This window comes from Alosa sapidissima, chromosome 6, assembly GCF_018492685.1.
Source record: "Alosa sapidissima isolate fAloSap1 chromosome 6, fAloSap1.pri, whole genome shotgun sequence".
NCBI lineage: Eukaryota > Metazoa > Chordata > Actinopteri > Clupeiformes > Clupeidae > Alosa > Alosa sapidissima.
Window position 1 is genome coordinate 1973315 of NC_055962.1, and position 22253 is coordinate 1995567.

Here is a 22253-nt window from a genome sequence, read left to right on the forward strand (position 1 = left end):
TCTAATATCTAGCAACACCCTAGCAACCATCATAATTACCCTAGCAACAACCTAACAAGCAACACTATAAGGTCCACCTAGCAACCACCATAGCAACCAACATGATTACCCTAGCAACCACCTAAGCAACCACTTTATTTGGCATAGCTACCACCATATGTTCCCTAGCAACACCATAGTAAGCATCTTAATTACCTTAGCAACAACCTAGAAACCACCTTAGCAACCAACATGATTATCCTAGGAACCAGCAGAGCAACCACTTTATTTTGCATAAAAGCCCCCATATGTTTGTACCCTAGCAACAACCTGGCAAACATCTTAATGACACCAGCAAACAACCTAGCAACCACCACTGGGTCATTCCACGTCAATTTAACCAGGGCCCACGCACTTAGGTCTCAACAAATTCTGAAAAAATGACCAGGTGTACCTATGTTACCCAGGAGACACACTGTAAAATGTATTTTATGCAAGATCAATACTTTCCAAGATACAGCCAGTTTTACGGGGGGAGGGATGTAAATGATTTTGTTCGGCCTCTTTTTTTTGTTAAAGTTCACAAGCCCATAGAGCAAGAACTAAACCATGTAGGAGGCTCAAATTTTGCATGCTGGTACATAACTAGGATGTAGCAAAATCGTCACGTTTGGTCTGAATGATCCTGCGTGGTCATAGCTCTCCCTTAAAGTTGATAAAAATGTTATTGGAGTTTTTGTCTGGGCTCTGTTTAGGCCTTCAGAAGACATATTTGTACTCAACATAGGCTCTTAATTTATTTTCCTTATTGAGATAAGTAGAAACACTCTCCCAAAAAGCAATGAACAAAAAAGAAATCCCTGCAGATCTCACAAGTCTGAAAAATCCTTTTGGTTCTCATTTTCAGAGCACCCAAACACCTTGTGGGAATATACAAAGATTTTTGTAATACGTTTTTCTTTATTCTGCATGATCCCTTCTTTTTAAAAACACCAGTTTGACTTGTCTTTGGCTAATCTTACTTTTTTATTTTCCACCCTGAACATGGGCAAAATGCCCCATTGAGATCAATATGTTTTATATAGAGTTACCATAGGGCCACCTGTGGTTGTATAGAGTAACCTGTGGTAACTCTATACAAAACATATTGATCTCAATGGTGCATTTTGCCCATGTTCAGGGTGGAAAGTAAAAAAGATTTTCAGAAGTTTTTGAGACCTAAGTGCGTGGGCCCTGGTTAAATTGACGTGGAATGACCCCACTTTAATGTTAACCTAGTAACCACCATAACAACCAACATGATTACCCCGGCAACCCTCATAGCAACAGCTATATTTAGCATAGCAACCACCATGTCTACCTTAGCAACAGAATTGTAACTATGTAACACTGTATGATATTTTACATCATATATTTTGCATTTTCATGCACTGGTAATTCTTTTGAAGTGCATTTCTTGTTGTAATCAGCTACCATTTGAGCCATCACAGCTGTGTCCAAAGTTAAATTAGCAGTAATACGCTACATAAAACCAATACACACACACATACATACATATATGTACTCTGATGGGCACAGAAAAACGCTTTGTCATCTCTGGGCCTCTCCCTACCTACAGAAAAGGTGCTGAGAGATGGTCCAGACTGTTCGATCTCCACACCTGGCTCAAACGCTACTGCGCTTCCCTAAGCATCCCCTATGTCAACAACTGGGGCTTGTTCTGGGAGAGGCCCAGTATGCTGAAGCGTGATGGTCTCCACCCAAACCAACATGGAGCCAGGCTACTCTCTGACAACATAGCGTCCACACTGAGACATTGACATTCTGTAGAAAATATTACAGATTCACGCCCCCCAGGTATTGATTCGAATGGCATTATACATGTGGATGAGTCTGAGAATGTTTTCTGCAGGGTAACATACAATACTACTACCATAGATCAAGCTGTGTCATGCAATAGCATGACTTATGCTTATAGTTCTATTCCAACGTTGATTTCTACCCAACGTATAGTAAAAAGAAAAGACAAATTTAAAACTAGAAACCTAACAAATATTCTTTCCATACCTCAGCATATTCCTCAAAAGCCAGAGGCATTTTCAGCTAACATGGGTTTACTAAATATAGGTGCACTTACTACCAAAACCTTTGCAATCAATGATTTTATTAGTGAAAAAAAATTGGATTTTCTGTTTCTTGTTGAAACCTGGCTGACTTCAGACAGCGAAGCTGTTCTTGTTGAGACTTGTCCCCCAAATTATAATTTCTTCCACTCAATTAGACAAGGCAAACGAGGTGGTGGAATTGCCTCCATTCTCTCAAACAAATATAGTTGCACACGAGTCAACTTTGGCGAATTCGCTTCCTTTGAGTATATTGCCCTCACTCTGAAGGCTGACCCAGCTGTACTTCTATTAACCTTATACCGCCCTCCTAAACTATGGACTGGCTTTCTCGACCAGTTTTCTGAACTTATGTCGCTCATCATCACTAGCTATGATCGGATAATTGTAAATGGCGACTTCAATATTCATGTCAATAAGACAACTGATGCTAAAGCCAGTAAGTTCCTTAATGTGTTGGACAGTTTAGAGCTAAAGCAGCATGTTACAGGACCCACCCACAACCTTGGCAACACCCTCGATCTAGTCATTTCCAGAGGGATAGAAGTCACAGACTTATCAGTAAATGATATAAATATGTCTGATCATCATTGTGTATCTTTTAATATTGTACTACATACTCCAAAAATTCATCCCGAAATTGCAATCAAATCGCGACTCTTGGACATTAGAGCAGAACAGCAGTTCATAGCTCTTATAGACTCCATAAATTTAGATATTTTACATCATCCCATTGATCAAATGGTAGAGGCTCTCAATCGTGAATTAGGCGCTCTGCTTGACAGAGTGGCACCCTTAAAGACTAAAAAAAGGCCCTGTAGCAAACTGACACCTTGGATGAACGAAAATATCCATGATCTAAAAAGATCATGTAGGAAAGCTGAGAGAACATGGAGAAAAACTAAGTTACAGGTTCACCGTGCCATTCTAAAAGAAAAAATTGCAAATTATAATAGAGCTATTCGGAATGAGAGGAGGAACCACTTCTCTAAGGTAATTGCTGAAAACAGTGGAAACTCTAGGGTGTTGTTCTCTACCATTGATAGGCTATTGCATCAAACACCTTTTGATACACTCAGTCAGGCATCCTCTCTAAGATGCGAAGAATTTGCAGACTTCTTCAAAAACAAAGTCATTTCTATAAGGGAGGCTATTGGTAACACAAGTAATATGTTTGATAGTACACCCAAAAACAGCCCCCCAAAATTAAGGTCCTTTAGCACTATTACTCAATCTGAGCTTGGTAAAATTATAACTCAAACCGGCTCCTCAACATGTGTTTTAGATCCAATCCCTACTACATTCCTCAAAAAAGTATATGATGGCTTAGCTCCCTTTTTTCTCAAGGTAATAAATACCTCATTAGAAACAGGTATATTTCCAACTGCTTTTAAAACCGCTGTTGTGAAACCTTTACTTAAAAAGTCAAATCTTGACCATACCAATCTGAGCAACTACAGGCCTATATCAAATCTATCGTTTTTGAGCAAAGTACTTGAAAAAGTTGTTTGTAATCAGTTAAATACCTTCCTCAACGAAAACAGTATCCTTGAAAAATTCCAATCAGGTTTTAGATCAAATCACAGCACAGAAACGGCTCTAGTAAAAATAGTCAATGATCTCAGACTAGCTACCGACTCAAACAAAGTCTCAATCCTTATTCTTCTGGATTTGAGTGCGGCATTTGACACCATTGATCATAGCATCCTAATTCACCGCCTTGCGAAGTGGGTGGGTCTCTCTGATAATGCTCTAAACTGGTTTCAAACCTACATTACTGGCAGAGATTTTTATATCAGTCTAGGAGATCATGTATCTGAAAAACATGACTTGCCTTTTGGTGTGGCCCAGGGGAGCTGCCTTGGTCCCCTGCTATTTTCTCTATATATGCTTCCATTGGGAAACGTCATAAGTCAACATAATGTAAACTTCCACAGCTACGCAGATGATACCCAATTGTATCTTTCTGTTGAGCCAACTAACCCAGATGGCCTTTGCTCCCTCACTGCATGCCTAACCTCCATTAATCAGTGGATGAGCAAAAACTTTTTGAAACTAAATGATGACAAAACAGAGGTACTTCTGGTTGGACCAAAACTAAAGCGAGATATTATTCTTAGTAATCTGGGGAACTTGGCACACCAGGTCAAACCAAAAGTAACAAGCCTCGGTGTCATCTTAGATGCAGAGTTAAGTTTTAAGCCCCATATCAGTAAAGTTACTCAGACAGCCTATTTCCACTTGAGAAACATTGCCAAAGTGCGGCCCTTTTTAACTCAACAAGATGCAGAAAAACTAATTCACGCCTTTATCACTAGCAGGTTAGACTACTGCAATGCACTTTTCACTGGTCTTCCCAAAAAACATCTAAAGAAATTGGCACTCATACAGAACTCTGCGGCTAGACTTTTAACTAAGACTAAGAAGAGAGAACACATCACCCCTGTGTTGGCTGAACTGCACTGGCTCCCTATTTCCTATAGAATTGATTTTAAGGTTATGTTAATTACTTACAAAGCTCTGAATGGCATAGCACCTTCATATATCTCTGAGCTTTTAATATCTTATCAACCACAAAGGAAACTTAGATCATCCAATTCTAATCTTTTAATCGTACCCAAAGTGCTCCACAAACAAAGTGGAGAAGCTGCGTTTATCCATTATGCCCCCAAACTATGGAACACCCTGCCTCTGTACATCAAGCAGGCGAGTTCAGTAAATATTTTTAAAAAAGATCTGAAAACATACCTGTACAGGAAAGCCTTTAGTTAACTCATCTTATCCTGTAGACTACATTTTCAGATTATTCTACATCTGCTACTATTGGAGGGCGCAGCCAGCCAGAAGCAGATGGGCTCCCCCTATTAAGTCAGGTTCTGCTCAAGGTTTCTTCCTGGAATATGGGAGTTTTTCCTTGCCACAGTTGCCATATGGCGTGCTTGTGGGGGGTAAGAGGGTTAAGGCTGCCAGTCTTATGACGTCATTTTCTATATTTTTGATATGTTGCTGAGCATATCATAAACAGCAAAGAAAAGTGATTGATAATGACTGACTGACTACTATTGTGTTACATGCTTCAAATGTAAAGCACTTTGAGCTGCATTCTGTGTATGAAAGGTGCTATACAAATAAAGCTTTATTATTATTATTATTATTATTATATATATATATATATATATATATGTATATATGTATATATATATATATATATATATATATATATATATATATATATATATATATATATACAAATACAAATACAGAGAGAGAGAGAGAGAGCACCTAAAGACTCAAGGCTGGGTTTAACCTGGGTTTCATAGTGATCCTCTTGTACTTCTTGAAGACACAAAATCTATGGAGATATAAATAGACATGGAATAAGTAACTGCCACCTAAAGACAAACATGGTACAAAACGTTACTTGGTGTTCTTGACCTACTTAAAACAATCACTTGCAAAACAGATCCCAGATTCTCCTGTAGAATCCTGTAGAAAACCTGTAGCCCACAGATAGACCTGCTTTAAAAAATAGGATGATGGGGAAAACACCATTCCAGCTATAAGCATTCAATAATGAATACTAAATATTATATTATAAATAATAAATGTGCAGTGAGTAGAATTTAAGCATGGCTGCATGTGACATTTTTATAGACCAAAATGACATAAGCCTAACAGCTGTTTTTTCAAGGCTATATGTTTATGGAAGAATATTAGACTCAAAAGTTTTGTACGTGTGTATCACGTTTTGAAACTGTAGAAATTATTTGTAACTGTAAAAATGATCTGTACAAGTAATTGTCAATATCACAAATATGCCCTACACTTACAAATCTATTCTACGGGTACGGATCGGTTTTACAGCTACAAATAATCCTACAGTTAAAAATATTTTACAATTACAAATATATTCTACAATTACACATCAATATTCTACACACAAAGCTGCTCTACAGTTACAAATCTTTTCTACAGGTGTACAGACTTTTGCACCACCTTAGGGATGAGAAGTGTCTCATATGTATTGTGTGTGTGTGTATCAGGATTTGTAACTGTAAAAATGATTTGTGATTTAACAAAAAAATAACACGAACAATTTTAAGTATTACTCATATGTCGTTCACTTACAAATATATTCCACAGGTATGAAATATTCCACAGTTGCTGTCTTTCAATTACGAAACTATTCTGCCATTACAAATCTCTGCTGCTCGCACAAGTATTTTCTACAAGTATACAAATCATAGACAGTAAAAGAAAGATACAAATACTTTTGAGACTGTTCTCGAGTTTCCTGTTGAATAGCCAATGGCGATCCTCAGGTTTGGCTAGCCAACCATGAATCTCAGTTCACTAACCAATCACAGAGCAGGAGCAGCGTCGTCGTCGTGGCTAGTTGTGTGTGTGGGTGCCCCGAATTTCGGGCACATTTTCATGATCCTCAAACCCTTCTGAACATTTCAGGTACATTTTTAGCATTTTTGAGCAATCCAGTCTGGAGAAAATCAACCTTATATCAGGTGTGCGCCGGTTATTTATGCCGCTGTTGTTGGCCGGTTGCAATTTACGCGCGTCAATATGTCATCGACACGCCTCTTTATGCAGACAGGATTCGATCCCCATTTCGCGCCCATAGACATGAACTACGACGAAGTATCTTGCTCCGCCTTAACCCTTAAAGGAGTACCGTCACACTGGTGTGACGGGAATGTTGAGAAATGAACGTTCTAAAGAATATCTGGGTTCATTGAATTCAACATAGAATTTTAGAACCTTCAATTGTTGCGGAACTTAGAACGTTCAAAAACCTACACCAATCTTTGAGAGAATGTCTAATAAAGGAACGGGCTCCGATGCTAGTTTCCTATATTCCTTGAGTACATTGATAGTTAATACAGCCAGTGTACCTGATACACGGGGCAAGTCGTTAACAAAATGTTTCCCCTCTCTATCGGCAGTTATCTTTATGGCTGTTCCTAGGTAGTTAAGTTATCAATTTATTTACATTTCAAATGGACGACTTCAGTTATGTTAATTACAGTAATCGTTTTACATTTCTGATGGTTCGTTAACTTTGATAATTTGCCAACTGTACCTGTGCAGATAAGCTACTACAAATACAATCATGCTTTTCCAGAATGCTCTCTTTCTACAGTGTTTCAGTGTGCATCGTTGTTTTTGTCTATTCATGTAGCCTAAGCCAGTGTTTCTCAAAGTGTGGTTCGCGAGCAGGCATGATAAAATATAATAGGCCTATAGATGATTTGTTTGCGATGTTGAACTTTTATGTAAATCCAAACAGTTCTGTAACACTGCCTATGTAAGCTACGCCAGTTTAAATCATGAATCCTCTGACAATAAGAAAGGTGGTTCAATGAGTAGGCCTACTATTTTTTTTGTTTAGCTAGGTGGTCTGTGAGGTTTTTTTTATTTATTGGTTAAGTGGTCCTTGTTCTGAAAAAGTTTGAGAAACACTGATGTAATATCTGTTATCAAGGGCCTTCAAGATCACTCCACTGGATCACTGGACCATTCTCTACATCAGCATGGAGAACATGTAGCCTACCACTGAATAGAAAATACATCTCCTTCCCTCCTATATTTGTTCTTTAAAATGTGTTTCTTAGGTCTATTGTATTCTAGTCTTTGAACACCATTATTGTAGACTTCTCCCCTGTCCTGTCTGATTAATTTAAAATTGCATTTTTAAATATTATACCCTAATGCTGGGATATGTGAACTTTAATAAATAATGTTATTCATTAGGCTTACATTTTTATCCAAAGCAACTTAGACATCAATTCTTACCAGAGCCAGTTTCTCAGAGCAAGTTGGGGATAGGTGCCTTGTGGCAGCTGAGAAACAAAATCACAACTTTTCTGGCTACTGCATTTGGTGCACACATTGTAGTTAAATATACAACTAGGAAAAATAGCAATCGGCATACAGTTTCTCATTGCATAGTTTATTCATTGAACTGGAACTCTTGTCACCGTCTGAAACACTGAAATTGTTGACTATACTGCATTGAACTTGCAGAAAACAACACTAGATCAAGCCAAAACCATAATTGCTTTATTTCAGCGCTGCATCCATAGCTTCTTTGAAGGTGTCATACATTCTGGTCACAATCACAAAAGATACTTTTGAAAAAATACTTTCACATATTTTTCAGTCTGCGAGTGGTTCAAGTACAGATCTCTCATCAAATCCAACTCTGATCAGCCAGGTTTCAAAATCTGGGGGGGGGGGGGGGTCTTAGGAAATATTTGTCATACCACTTACAACGTTTTGTCTGAGGTAGGCTGTGACACGGCATGAGTCTTCCATTTCATCTTCGTCAACCTCCGCCTCAACTGGTCAAACCACTCTTTTCAAAATCATCTGCAACAAAAACAGTGCGCCCTGTTTGGAATACTATTGTGCACTGTACCATAGTCATGATTTACTTTATTCTGTCAGTTGTTTTCCTCCATTTACAAATTTACCTTTGCAAAAAGAATGTAAGAGGATGTGTCATGCTTGCCATGTTTAAATTGCCATGCTTGAACATTAATACCTTAGGATTCATCAGAGATGAGGCACCTCGTGGGAACAGAACTCTAGCCAGTTCTGGCCGTTCTGTTATCATTGGCAGCACCCCAGTATCCTGTAGCCCTCTTTTAAGGCCTGCTTTTCCCGTCTGCCTATGACCTGTTAAACGTATCATAACAACAATATTTTAACCTTATGAAGAACACATTGGAACACCTACCCTCCTTCCCCCAACATTCTAAATCCCATATTGCTATGTAGCATAGTTATGGTATACACCATTTGGAAGCTTGGACACTTGGGAATCCATACATCATAACCTTTTTCATGTACAATCTGTATAGTGCTATTGTTTTTACTCATTTTGAGTAGGCCTAAACTGTTCGCCAAAGGCCATTATCTCTGGCCCCAGGTTGATAAAAACAAAATCAGGCTCTGATTTAGCCTAGTCTACTGTATGACTTCAACAACTTCTTCAGTTTCGTTCTGCTTACAGTATCTCACTGCCACTGCAACGCCTTTGAATGCACTCCGCTGCCCTGTTTACAAATGCTACAGTGGACTTAAACTGCCACCTTGTGGCGATAAGTTGTAATACATTTCACACAGCTGCATGAATCACAGAAAGCGCGAAAGAAGTGGCCACTTCTGAATGGGACCCACTGTATGTGGTAACAGTCAATAATTTTTTTCAAATGTGCTTCATAAACATACAATCCTGCACTGTGAAAACAAAAAACATCTGAATTATACTTCTCCCTTCACCCAAATACAATAATGAAGGTGAAGGGAAGTTATTAAGCCTTAATGGTGCTTCCTAAAGGGGGTATTGTCAAACCTGCTACTAAAAATACAGCATGAAGAAAGTCAAGGACACGCATGCCAGCTTCCACTCATCCCAGTATTAGATGACTGGTTTTAAATGAAAATGTATTGGCTGTGATTTCTTTTTTGTGGGATGTCCAATTTATATGTAGAAATGCACATTTGCAAAGGTGACTTAGTATGTTGTCGTAAAAGAGGCTCTCCTTTTGATTTTGCACTGCCAATGTGTCTCTTGTGAGAAAAATAGTGAGGATTACTGGTGTAGGTCCATGATTTATTTTATAATTAATTAATGATTATAAGCATGAGGCTCTGCAGTCTCCTCTTGTTTTAAATATATATAAATCAACACTTAAAAGTATTTTTACAGTACAAAACAACTGCATTCTGGTATCTAATAGTTTGTGAGGGGAAAATATGTAAAAACTGTCAGTGAAGTTTATTTTAGCAGGACAGCAGGACTCAATGGCACCTTCTGAAAGTATTCTGAAAACAGGGGTAATGTTTGTACTTATTTTGCACAAAAAACAAACAGACTTTGCTTACCTCTTCTGGAAATGGCGTGTGACTACTCAGTGAACTAGGCTCAACTCACTGGTACAGAGGAACTCTAAATAGTCCAGATCCAGAGGCTGCCTTTGAAGAGACTGTTCCAGTCTGGTTTTCAGCCTTTCTAATAACCTGCCAGTGTAGAGAGTAACTATAAATTTATCATAGATAATGATCAATCACTGACAGGAACCAACAAAAACGTTTGAAAATAAACTGACTTTTTAAGATAGAATAGTAGTGATTTCTCTTTAACTTTTACAAAATATGAAACATACACATCCGAGGATGTTGTTTTAAGTAAGAATACTGCCGTCAACAAGTTCAAAAGGTATGCTTTTTGAAACTCACATCGGGCGGTGACCTATTTTCATAGACAGTAAAATATATTTTATGACCCACCTGTGCTTCAGGAGGCAGCAACTGGGGATCCATAAGAAACTGCTTACACAGAAGAAATAGATACATAATGACAGATGAATATGATTGTCTACCAATGCCCAGCACTGTATTTCTGTATTATTTATTTTGTACCTTATGATCAGTCATGAAGAACCATCAGAAAATGCCTACATAGCCTAGCTGATGTTGACACCAGTTGGTATGTTTTGTCACACATATCAATGGATACTTATTAACTTATAACTAACTCCAGAGCAATCTGTTGAGCATCAAACCTACTACGGTTTTTCTGCAGTGAGGAGTTTCGGTTGCCTATTATAAGAGTTCGTCAAGTCCGAAGTAGCACCTAACAATCTGGAGGTAGACCTGACATACAAGGCCTAATGGTTAGCACACCTCTTGATAATAATGCTAGCCGCCCGCCTCGTTTTTGCTGAGCCTACCTTATGACCGACTGACAAACTCCCTTAAAACTTTGACCGCATTTGTTACAAACTTGAAACAAAATGTCTTCAAAAGTATGTTGAGTGTTGTTATCTATTTCCATCCACACACTACATTTCCGTTCGCACTTGTATGCTGCTTAAGCTGACAATTTAGCTACCATTGCTATTCTACACATTGAGATTGAGTGGGATTTGGCTAACTAGCTGTAGCTTGCTATATATAATAGTTATTTGTCTGTTGCCCACAGCATTAGTTGCCATTGATTGATCTCACCTCGTTGCCCCGTATATCAGGTACACTGGCTGTATTAACAAGGAATAGTGGACATAGAACATGTCTGTGTGGTGTAGGCTACCAACATACCTCAAGGAATACAGGAAACTAGCGTGCTTCAAGCGTAGACTCCATGTTTGGTTGCACCCACAGACAACGACGGCGCTGCTCCTACTCTGTGATTGGTTAGTGAACTGAGATTCATGGTTGGCTAGCCAAACTTAAGGATCGCCATTGGCTATTCAACAGGAAGCGCCAGAACAGTCTCAAAAGTATTTGTATACTTGTAGAAAATACTTGTGCGAGCAGCAGAGATTTGTAATGGCAGAATAGTTTCGTAATTGAAAGACAGCAACTGTGGAATATTTCATACCTGTGGAATATATTTGTAAGTGAACGACATATGAGTAATACTTAAAATTGTTCGTGTTATTTTTTTGTTAAATCACAAATCATTTTTACAGTTACAAATCCTGTTACACACACACACAATACATATGAGACACTTCTCATCCCTAAGGTGGTGCAAAAGTCTGTACACCTGTAGAAAAGATTTGTAACTGTAGAGCAGCTTTTTGTGCGTAGAATATTGATGTGTAATTGTAGAATATATTTGTAATTGTAAAATATTTTTAACTGTAGGATGATTTGTAGCTGTAACCCGTAGAATAGATTTATAAGTGTAGGGCATATTTGTGATATTGACAATTACTTGTACAGATCATTTTTACAGTTACAAATAATTTCTACAGTTTCAAAACGTGATACACACGTACAAAACTTTTGAGTCTAATATTCTTCCATATATGTTCAGCCTATTGAATAACTTGATGATAAAGAAGACAAACCATTTTGTGAAATGATGCATCACATGAAATTTGCATGTGACTCTAAAACAGTTCCTGGTAACCTATAAGTGACATCACACTATGTTTGCCACTCGTCTGTAGCTGATCATGCTTGCATGTGTGGCATTCTGAAACGTCCTTAAATTCGGGACCATTATTGTACGTTTCAATTTGGGATCTTGCAGTCAGAGTTATCGTTTGTTTATTCAAAGACTAAAGACAGTCCAAAGTAGCCTGGGCTATTCAAAGTGTCAGTTTATTGCACATATTTTTTTACTTTGTTTTGAATAGCCACTGCATACATGTGTTTGGACATACATTAGAGGAAAAATTACTTGAAAGTCGAGTCGGATTCTTTGCTTGGAGAAGAGGAAGCGGAAGTCTTGTGCCCCGAGGTACCCGTCTTGATATCCCTATCATTATTTTCTAACCACGGCGGCCTCACTTGCAACACCACAGAATGCGATAATCTGCAAATCTTGTAAACTCATATTTAGCTACAAAAAGTATATGATATATGATAAATTATATATATATGATTATTCCATGGAAAATATGCTAATTTTGATACCAGCAACACGTTTCAAAAAAAGTTAGGACGGGGCCAAGAAAATGCTAGAAAAGTAATAAAATTTATAAAATAATTATAAAGAAAACAAAAGGATTTTTTTCAACTAATTGGGGTAACTGGCAAACTGATTGGGTATGAAAAAGAGCATCCCAAAAAGGCAGTCTCTTAGAGGTAAAGATGTAGAGGTATTTATCACTTTGTGTAAACCTGTCGCAGGGCTTAAAATTCATTTTTCAAAATGGGGGGGAATTCCCCCCTTAGGTTATTCATGTAGGGGGGATTTACACAATTTGGGGGGGAGGGGGGGGTCGATTCTGATACCAAGTCAAGAATTGCGATTTCAATACTTTGATACTTTAAAAAAAAAAAGTGTTTGATTTTGGGGCCCCCACCACCCTGACGTCATCAGTAATATATACTGTAGTGGGATCATTCACAACAGTGGACATCCTAGATTCTGCTTGACTCTCTCCACACACACAAACACACACTGAAAATGATAGCTTATGTGATATGTTTCTATCATATATTTTTGAATTCATATAGAGTGTATTTATTTAATAATGCATTTTTTAAAGTATAGCATTTTACTAGTAATTACTATAGTAGCTAAACATATTTAGTAATTTGAATGCCTCATATTGACGTTTAACCTATAACAGGCATATCTTTAATGTGGTGTGTAGGTCCAATTGAGTGCACATTGGTGATGAGTAGGTGTAATTCAGTGCCTGTCACTTTAAGAAAATACCTGAGAGTAATTCTATGGAGTAATTAGCCCCCCTTCAACCTGACGGTTTTAGGCTGTAGTCGCTAGTGAATAAAAGTTGTGCATAGTGCGGTATGTGTATGCAAATCATTATGTTTTCTATGTCATTAGATACAATAAATGTTCAAAAAACTAACATGTCGAAGACAATCTTTCTGGGATCAAGTGTTGACGTGACCTGAGCTAGCAGGATAGTTACCAAGGAGCTCTTTCCAGATGTAAAAGTTTGCCATGGTAGCGTAGCCTATTTGCGTAAGCGCAAAGTGGTTCTCTCTCTCTCTCTCTCTCTCTCTGTCTCCGTGTGTGTGTGCGTCTGCATGAGGCTATGTTCAATTCAACTCGGTAGTTGATCAGTCCGGTCAATAGCACCGCATTCACGCCACTTAATGATTAGGCTATATTAACGTCATCAGACAGGCTGTAAAAGTGTATGCGGGAATTTCTCGCATTATGATGGCTAGAGTTGCGGGACTTGAACAAATTATGCGCAATACCCGCAATCCCGCAGTGAAATTTAAGCCCTGCGTGTCTGGACAAACAATATAATTATAATGCTTCTTAACATAAAATTGCAAAATATTATTGGAGTTCATCATCTACAGTACATTATATCATTAAAATATTCAGAGTATCCAGAGAAATCTTTCCAAACAAGGGACAGAGATGAAAAACAGCATTAGATGGCCATGGTCTTTTGGACCTCAGATGGCACTGCATTAAAACCAGACCTGTTTTTGTAACGAAAATCATTGCATTGGCTCAGGTAAACCTCTGATAACCATTGTCTATGAGCACAGTTTGATACTCAATACACAAATGCTAGTGTAAACTTTACCCTGGAAAAAAATTCATTTTTAATTCATTTTTTATATTTGTTTACCTATTTTTTAATTGTTTTACTATTTTTATTTATATTTATGGGGGGGGGGTGCTTTGTTTAATCAACTGGGACCTGAGACAAATTCAAGTTACTGAACATCCCCTGGAGTTCAGTGAAATCCATCATTAAGGAATGTAAGGAATATGGCAAATTACTAAATCTGCCTACTGCCTAGAGCAGACTGTTGGGTGAGGCTACCAAAGCATCTATGATCTATCTATAAATTGCAGGAACGTCTGTGTGTCAGTGTGTGTGTGTTAGTGTTGTCACGATACCAAATTTATAGTTTCGATACCGATACCAGGTCAAGAATTGCGATTTCAATACTTCTTCGATACTTTTTAAAAAAATTATTTGACCCACGTCATCAGTAATATTGAATATAGTGTGATCACCACACCAGTGGCCATTCTGCTCGACTCTCCACACACACACATACGGAAAATGATGACTTGTGTCATATGTTTCTATTTGATATATTTTGGAATTCATATAAAGTTATTTTGTTAATAATGTATAGTATTTTATAATCTGCATAATTATTAGTGGCTAAAAAAAATAATTTGAATACTTCATATTGATTTTTAAAGTATTACACTTAGGCATATCTTTAATGTGGTGTGTAAGGCTAATTGAGTGCACATTGGTGTAATTGAGTGCCTGTCACTTTAAGATATAGGCTACGTGAGAGTAGCCTTCAGCCTCACGGTTTTAGGCTAGTGAATAATAGTTGCGCATAGTGCATAAGGATATGTGGATGCAATTCATTGTTTTCTATGTCATTAGATAAAATCAATGTTCAAAACACTAACAAGTCGAAGAAAATCTTTCTGGGATCATAGAAGAGCTAAGTGTCTTGCAATGTTCATTAATGGTTTTAGTGACCACTCCACGAATGACAGACATGACCTGAGCTAGCGGGATAGTTAGCAAGGAGCTCTCTCCAGATGTAAAAGTTTGCCATGGTTGTGTAGCCTATTTCTAAATGACTTTAAACCCAATAGTAGGCCTAAATTACCTAAATAGGTAGGTTAGCAACACAAACTTGAGAGATGCAAGTGAGCAAATCAACTTGATATTAGCCTATTATTATGTGTTACAACAGCACCTAAACTAGCAGCAGTGTCTCACTGTTTATGGCACGACAGCATACGTGTGTGTGAGGAGAAATGACGCACAGGCTATAGGGGAGGAGGCAAGCATGCCTTGCGCACACGCATGTTACTTCAAAACAACACGGTCATTCTTAAAAGTATCGATACTAATAAAATTAGGTATCGTGACATTTTTAATTTCAGGGTATTTCGATACTTTTGTAGTATCGGTGCACCGTGCAACACTAGTGTGTGTGCCGCATATCGCTCGAACCGTTTGTTCGTTCGATTTCAAACTTGGCAGGTGTCTTGCTATTGGCACGAGTAAGTGCAGTGCCAAGTTAAACGTTGTTTGGATAAGAAAAGCAAAAGATATTGTTAAATATATCGGTAAAAGAAGCACACGTTGGCTTTCTCCGCTCTACCGTAGCCACTCCCCCTCTCACACATCACAGCGCAGCACCAGAGGCAGAGAGGGTAAGCGGAGTTTTGGCAGCACTGAATCACGGGTTGAGACCATAGAATACGCAAGATGTTTGGATGAGCATCATGTCTGACCTCAACAATAAAGACTCCCTGTATGCAGTTTGCTTGTATACAATGATTCAATGATTTTGCAACAACACCCCAACAAACATGGGTATGTTGTAGGGGTGTAACGGTACACAGAAGTCACGGTTCGGTTCATACCTCGGTTCGGACATCACGGTTCGGTACGAGTTCGGTACAATGGAGGAAAAAGCATTTTTCAAATTATTTTTAAAAATCCTCTTAAGCAAGACCTTCAACATCTGTGTTAAGTTGTATATGGAAGGGTCTACAATTTGCCTCAATATTTTTCATTGTGTGTAAAGTAATAATCTAGCCTACTAACTGTGAAAATATCACACTATTTTGCCTTTGTTTAAAAAACGAAATTGCTCCTTTCATTTCATAAACAGACTACAACTAGAAGGTCACGTGACTTTGCCCTTTGACGTTAACTCACCGTAGCATGGTTTGTTTATTAGCCTGGTTAGCGTTGTCACTTTACTGTCTATGCCATAGACTGTATATATATACAGTCTATGGTCTATGCACTTAACACTACCAGCTACTCATGTGAGAAGTTACAAGTTACCCCAACAGGTAATTACCACGCGATTTACATAGCTTTCTGTCATTACGAAATCGTTTAATTTAAGCCATAGGTTTTGGCCCTATGTGTATATGTATCCAAAGGCTGCTGAAGCGCAGGGGAAGTTTTTTACCCCTCGTTTCAGTGATTGGTAGCCTACATCATCTGGGTGATGGCTTCAAATATGTGTAGCATTTTTTCCACTCACATACCCAACAACTGCTGAACAACGCCGACACAGTTTCATCTTATCCACCACTCTTTCGCCTGTACTAACGTTACTGTAACTGAAGTTCTAAACTTGCGATCTTAAAGAGACCAGCGGATCCTCTAACTCTTGTGGGTCGCCACCACTCACTTAGTGCTGCTATCTCTGACTGACTGACTTGACCCGACGACCTGACAAAAAAAGAACATAGGCGCCAATCAGAGCTTCAGAGCTAAGGCGAGGCTACAGATTAGAGTTAGGTGTCGCTAAAGAACTACCGTAACTATCGCTACTTAACAGTAATTGCGCATGACATTAATTAATCCGCACACGAGTTTTATGTATTTTTATATGTATGTATTCTCCGTGTAAATCCATGCACCGAACCGTGACGCCCGTACCGTTTCGGTTCAATACGAGTGCATGAACCGTTACACCCCTAGTATGTTGCTATTCAAAATTACATAAAAAGTATGCAATAAACTGACTCTTCGAATAGCCCAGGCTACTTTGGACTTGAGACTGAATAAACAAACGACAATTCCGACTCCAAGGTCCCAAATCGAAACGAGCGATAGGCTATGGTCTCATATTTAACAACATTTCAGAAGACACACACAGCTAGACAACGAGTGGCAGACAGAGCGACGCCACTTATGCTACCAAAGACTGTTTTCGAGTCTAATCGTTGCAAATCTCATATGATGATGCATCTTTCTACAAAATGGTTTGTCTTCAATATCGTTAAGCAATTCAATAGGCTAAACAGCCTTACATCAAAGCTTTAGGCTTATGTCATTTCGATCAGCTACAGACAACGAGTGGCAGACAGAGCGTGATGTCACTTAGGCCTAGGCTAGCCCAGAGCCATAGAGAGCTCTGGGCTAGCCTACCAGAGAGTCCCATCATTGCAAATTTCAAACGATGATGCATCATTCCACAAAATGGTTGGTCTTCAGTATCAGGAAGTTATTTAATAAGCTTAAAAATAATATAGCCTTAACTCAAAACAGCTGTTAGGCTTAATATGTCGTTCTGATCTGTGGAAATGTCACATGCAGCCATGCCTAAATTCTGCTTAGGCCTACTGCATATTAATAATTATAGGTTCATATATTATAAATAATATTGGAATGATGTTTTCCCAATCATCCTATTTTTAAAGCAGGCATACCCACGGGCATGTAATTGGGCTACAGGTTTTCTACAGGAATGGCATGTTTGAATGGGCACTGCAGTAGTAACGCTAAATGAGTTAAAAGCTTCAGCAGCTGAGATGGGAGAAATTAGGCAATCAGCCCCCCCCCCCACCACCTATAGAATCCTATGGCATTCTAGACTAAATAACCTTATTTCCTGAGGGTTTTCTGTAAACATACTAAAAATAAAATTGTCAACGTCTACCAAAATTTCTGTAGCACCTAGAAACATGAAATAAAAAGCATGCTGCGCTACGCAGCATCCAGCGGGAGATTCAATGTTGCGCTATGCAGCATCAGGCGGGAGATAGAATGTTGCGTCATGCAGCATCCAGTGCAAATGGGTTAAATCTCAACTAAAGTTTGCCCAAAGACATGAGGGAGGCTCCAAGATCAAATAGATGAAGGTTTGTTGGTCTGATGAGACCAAAATGAAGCTTTTTGACCATTAGACTAGATACCGAACTGAACATCAAACACTGCTCATCACCAAAAGCGCACCATTCTTAATTTGAGGCATGGTGGTGGTAGCATCATGCTGTGGGGATACTTCTCGACAGCAGACCCTGGAAGGCTTGTAAAGGTAAAAGTAAAATTAATTCAGCATAATATATGGAAATTCTGGAGGACAATCTGATTCAGTCTGCAATTGAGAACTACAACTTGGGAGAACATTTACTCTCCAGCAGGACAATGAGCAGAAGCCTACCAGAGCCTACCTCCCCTTCCAACCTGGCAGAGCTTGAACAGTTTTGCAAAGAAAAATGGAGTAAAATTGCAGTATCCAGAATGTATATGCAAGCCTAATTGAGACCTATCCACGTAGACTCTAAGCTTTAATTGTGTCCATAGATGCATATACGCCATGCTGCCTTGAAGGGACATTGAAGAGGGGATATGTAAATTATTGTAAAAAAAAGCCCAAATGAAATTGATCAAGATTCCATTTATAAAAGCAGTAAAAGGGGGTGAATATGTTTTATACCGTTTATGTTTATGTTTTATATTTAAATTTACACTGATTTAAATAAGAAACAAAACCATGAGAAATGACTGACTTACATCAGCATTGTGCCTTTGTATCTCTTTCATGATGTTTCTCAAACGATAATTCCACTTAAGGATGGGTAAGGAACAATGCTTGTACAGGTGGGCATTGTCATATAAAAGTTTTTGTGAAAGGATGTTGTATGACATCACAGAAAAGTCGAAGAACCTCTGTCCCAACCCGTCAAGGGATTGATATCTTCCATTGGTGTGCAATAAATCCTCCCATCGTCTCTCTATCTCTGCATTGAAAAATATGAGACATAAAGTGAGTAGGTTATTTGACCAACATCAAGCTATCCAACAGGAAACGCCATGTAAACATTTCATACAACAAACAAAAGTAGAGACTTTGCAAAGCATTACAATGAACATGCCCAAATTTAAGAAGATAGCAAATGGTAGGAGGGAGCAGTGTTTCTACAACACACTACTTACTACAACAAAATCTCACGGCACACAAACGGCACACACACAATGATATTTAGCATACAAAAGCCACAACATACACAACATAAGCTTGTTGCTGTGTATGACCTCCGCTGCCAAATAAAAAAGCAATGCTATTTTGACACATGATGTTGGGAAGCTACAACCCCAAGTCAGAAAAAGTTTGGAAAACTTTGGTAAATATACAGTAATATTTTGAATTTGATGCCAGCAACATGTTTTGAAAAAAGTGGGGACGATTGCATGTTTACCACTGAGCTGCTTCACCTCTTAATTTAACACAAATCTGTAAATGTTTAGGAACTGAGAACAGTTGCTAGAGTTTTGAGAATGAAGTGTTGTCCCATTCCTGCCCGATACTACCGAGTTCTCGCGAGAGCACAATTTGAATTTGCTCTGCGAGTCACTCTGGCAATCAGTAATGATGCTCATTACTCATGTCCTTGGAGCTGAGCTGCACCAATCACATCTGTGTATCTGATAAAGGCGGACCAGAGGCGAGCTAAACAGATGACGACAGCACTGCAACGTCGAAGTCCGGAATCAGTCAGTAAACATTGGTCGCAGTGTTATCCAATTGCGTGCAGTGATATTATCAAACGCATGCTTGGTGCCGCCCCTCAAGTTTTCATTACTCATAGCCAGACCCTAAATCTTTAATTTTATTTTAACAAGCTCTGGCCAAGATAAGACAGTGGTATTTCTGCATCATGTCATGTTTCTTCTTTTGCATGGTAAAGTTTACACTAGCATTTGTGAATTGAGTATCAAACTGTGCTCATAGACAGAGGTTTCAGAGTTATCAGAGGTTTACCTGAGCCCTTACAATGATTTTCATGACAAAAACAGGTCTGGTTTTAATGCAGGGCCATCAGAGGTACAAAAGACCACAGCCATCCAATATTGTTTGCAAAGATTTCATTTGCTTTTCTGAATATTTTAATGATATTATGTACTTTAGATCATGAACACCCCAAATACTTTGCAATTTCATGTTTTGAAGCTTTATAATTACATTGTTTTATCATCTGTCCATACAGATTTACAGTTTAGAGGGATATGAATACCTCTATATCTTTACTTCTAAGAGACTCTGTCTTTCTGGGATGCTCTTTTTCATACCCAATCATGTTGCCAGTTACCCTAATTAGTTGTAAAATATTCCTCCTTTGGTTTTCTTTACCATTACACAACTTTTACAGCATTTTCTTGGCCCCATCCCAACTTTTTTTGAAACGTGTTGCTGGTATCAAATTGAACATATATTTTCAATGAAATAGTCATATGTAAGGGATAATGTATAGAACGCCGGTCATTACTGGGAAAAGGTGGTGAAGTCCCGCCCCTTCTACTTCCGGTCCATGGGACCTATCTTTCAAAAAATTATGAACGGGAGTTAATGGAGAGATAACAATTATTTTTTGGTCCAGTTTGAATTGTGCCACAAATTTCACATATGATGTGTGTGAATTTAAAAGATAATTTTTCATGTCAAGAAAGTACTGTTGTTCAATAGACTTCAAAAGTTATGTTGGTTTTGTGCGAATCCACTCAGTGGACTACATCTCTCGTCTCGAACGATGTACGTCACCAACGTAATGAAACGATAAGAGCTGTTATGCTAGTTAACGGTTGCATCTTGCTGCCTGCTATGTCACTTAACAGTATGTAATGTACAGTCTATGGACGAATACAACTTACCTGATGTGTTTAATCCACTGACTCATTGTATTTTCTTCGGCAAGGAAAGCCCAATTAAGACCTGTTGCTGGTATGCTTGTACAATCTAGTGTGGCTGTGAATGAGCTAACGTCACTAGCGCGACTGATGGGTTTGTAGTCGTTGGAATTACGATCTTTCACAATGTTGTAATTCAATAGTTACGAAACAAACTGCAAATGTCTTTACATGAAAAATTGTCTTTAAAATTGACAAACATCATATGGGTAATTCAAGGCACAAGTCAACCGGGACCAGAAAATAATTTCTTTTTCGCCATAGACTGCCGTTCAAATTTTTTTGAAAGATAAGTCCCATGGAGGCAAACGTAAGGGGCGGGACTTCACCACTCTATAAGTCCCGACAGGGCGAACCGGACCCTGACGTGCAGCGGAGGGGTCTTGTTCCGCCCTGAAGGGACTTATTTTCACAGTAATGACCGGCGTTCTATACATTATCCCGCTTATTATGTGGCTACTTGCCAAAACGAAATAATAAACTCCCCACGATATGACTTTAGCCTACATAACCTAGTCTATTTGTTAACGTTCATCGTGGCATTTGCTGAGAAACAAATAGTTTGCAACAACACATGCTGCTGAACTTGAATCAAACATTCTTTAGAACACAGCTGATCAACCGTCTGCTTTCACGTTTGAATGAAGTTCCAGTCCTTGCGTAGTGATATGAAAGACGTATCAGAAGCACAAAACCCGTTGCCATTGACAGCGGTAATTATATGTTTGCAGCAGTAATTAAATGTATTTATTTACCGCTAGAACTTTGGGAAATCCCATTCAAGTCAATGGAGCGTTCTACTAGCATTGTGAAGAGCCGTATAATAAGTTATTTTAATAATTTCTCTCCGTCCTTTTTGCCGTTTACGAGATTTGCTGATTATCCAGCCATATTGTTTCTGTGTGTGTTCGGAGTGTGCGCAGTGCGGGCCGGCCCATAGAGGTTTAATCGCGGCCAAGTCAAGTCAAGTCAAGTCTATTTACAGAAATGTAGGGGGATAAATGAGTGGCCCCTCATCTAATGGCATGACCCTACAAACGATCAAGTTCGAGAAAAACTATAGGATTTTTGACAGTCGACGGATTTGCGCGGTTGCTTGCTGTTTTACACATGGATGGAAGGCAGAAAAGCATTGACGTTATTGCTAGGCGGAAACTAGCACAAGCTAGTCTTATGTTGATATGTAGGCCTAGCCTAATGA

At 38.6% G+C, this 22253-nt stretch overlaps 1 protein-coding gene and 1 long non-coding RNA gene across 6 annotated transcripts in view; one reads left to right on the top strand and one right to left on the bottom strand.

The window, feature by feature from the left end:
* angel2 (angel homolog 2 (Drosophila)) overlaps positions 1–22253 on the bottom strand; it is a 44457-nt gene that overhangs the window by 16378 nt on the left and 5826 nt on the right. For all 5 annotated transcript variants that reach the window (XM_042096326.1, XM_042096325.1, XM_042096324.1 and 2 more), the window contains exons 2-3: positions 18881–19107; positions 5385–5454 (exon numbers count right to left, since the gene is read on the bottom strand). In XM_042096326.1, the coding sequence (XP_041952260.1) occupies positions 5385–5454; positions 18881–19107 (297 nt within the window). The remainder of the gene's footprint in view (positions 1–5384; positions 5455–18880; positions 19108–22253) is intronic.
* Positions 15905–17388, top strand: LOC121712234. Its single transcript, XR_006032557.1, has 3 exons — positions 15905–15938; positions 16876–16881; positions 17063–17388. It is a non-coding gene; the product is annotated as an uncharacterized LOC121712234 (long non-coding RNA).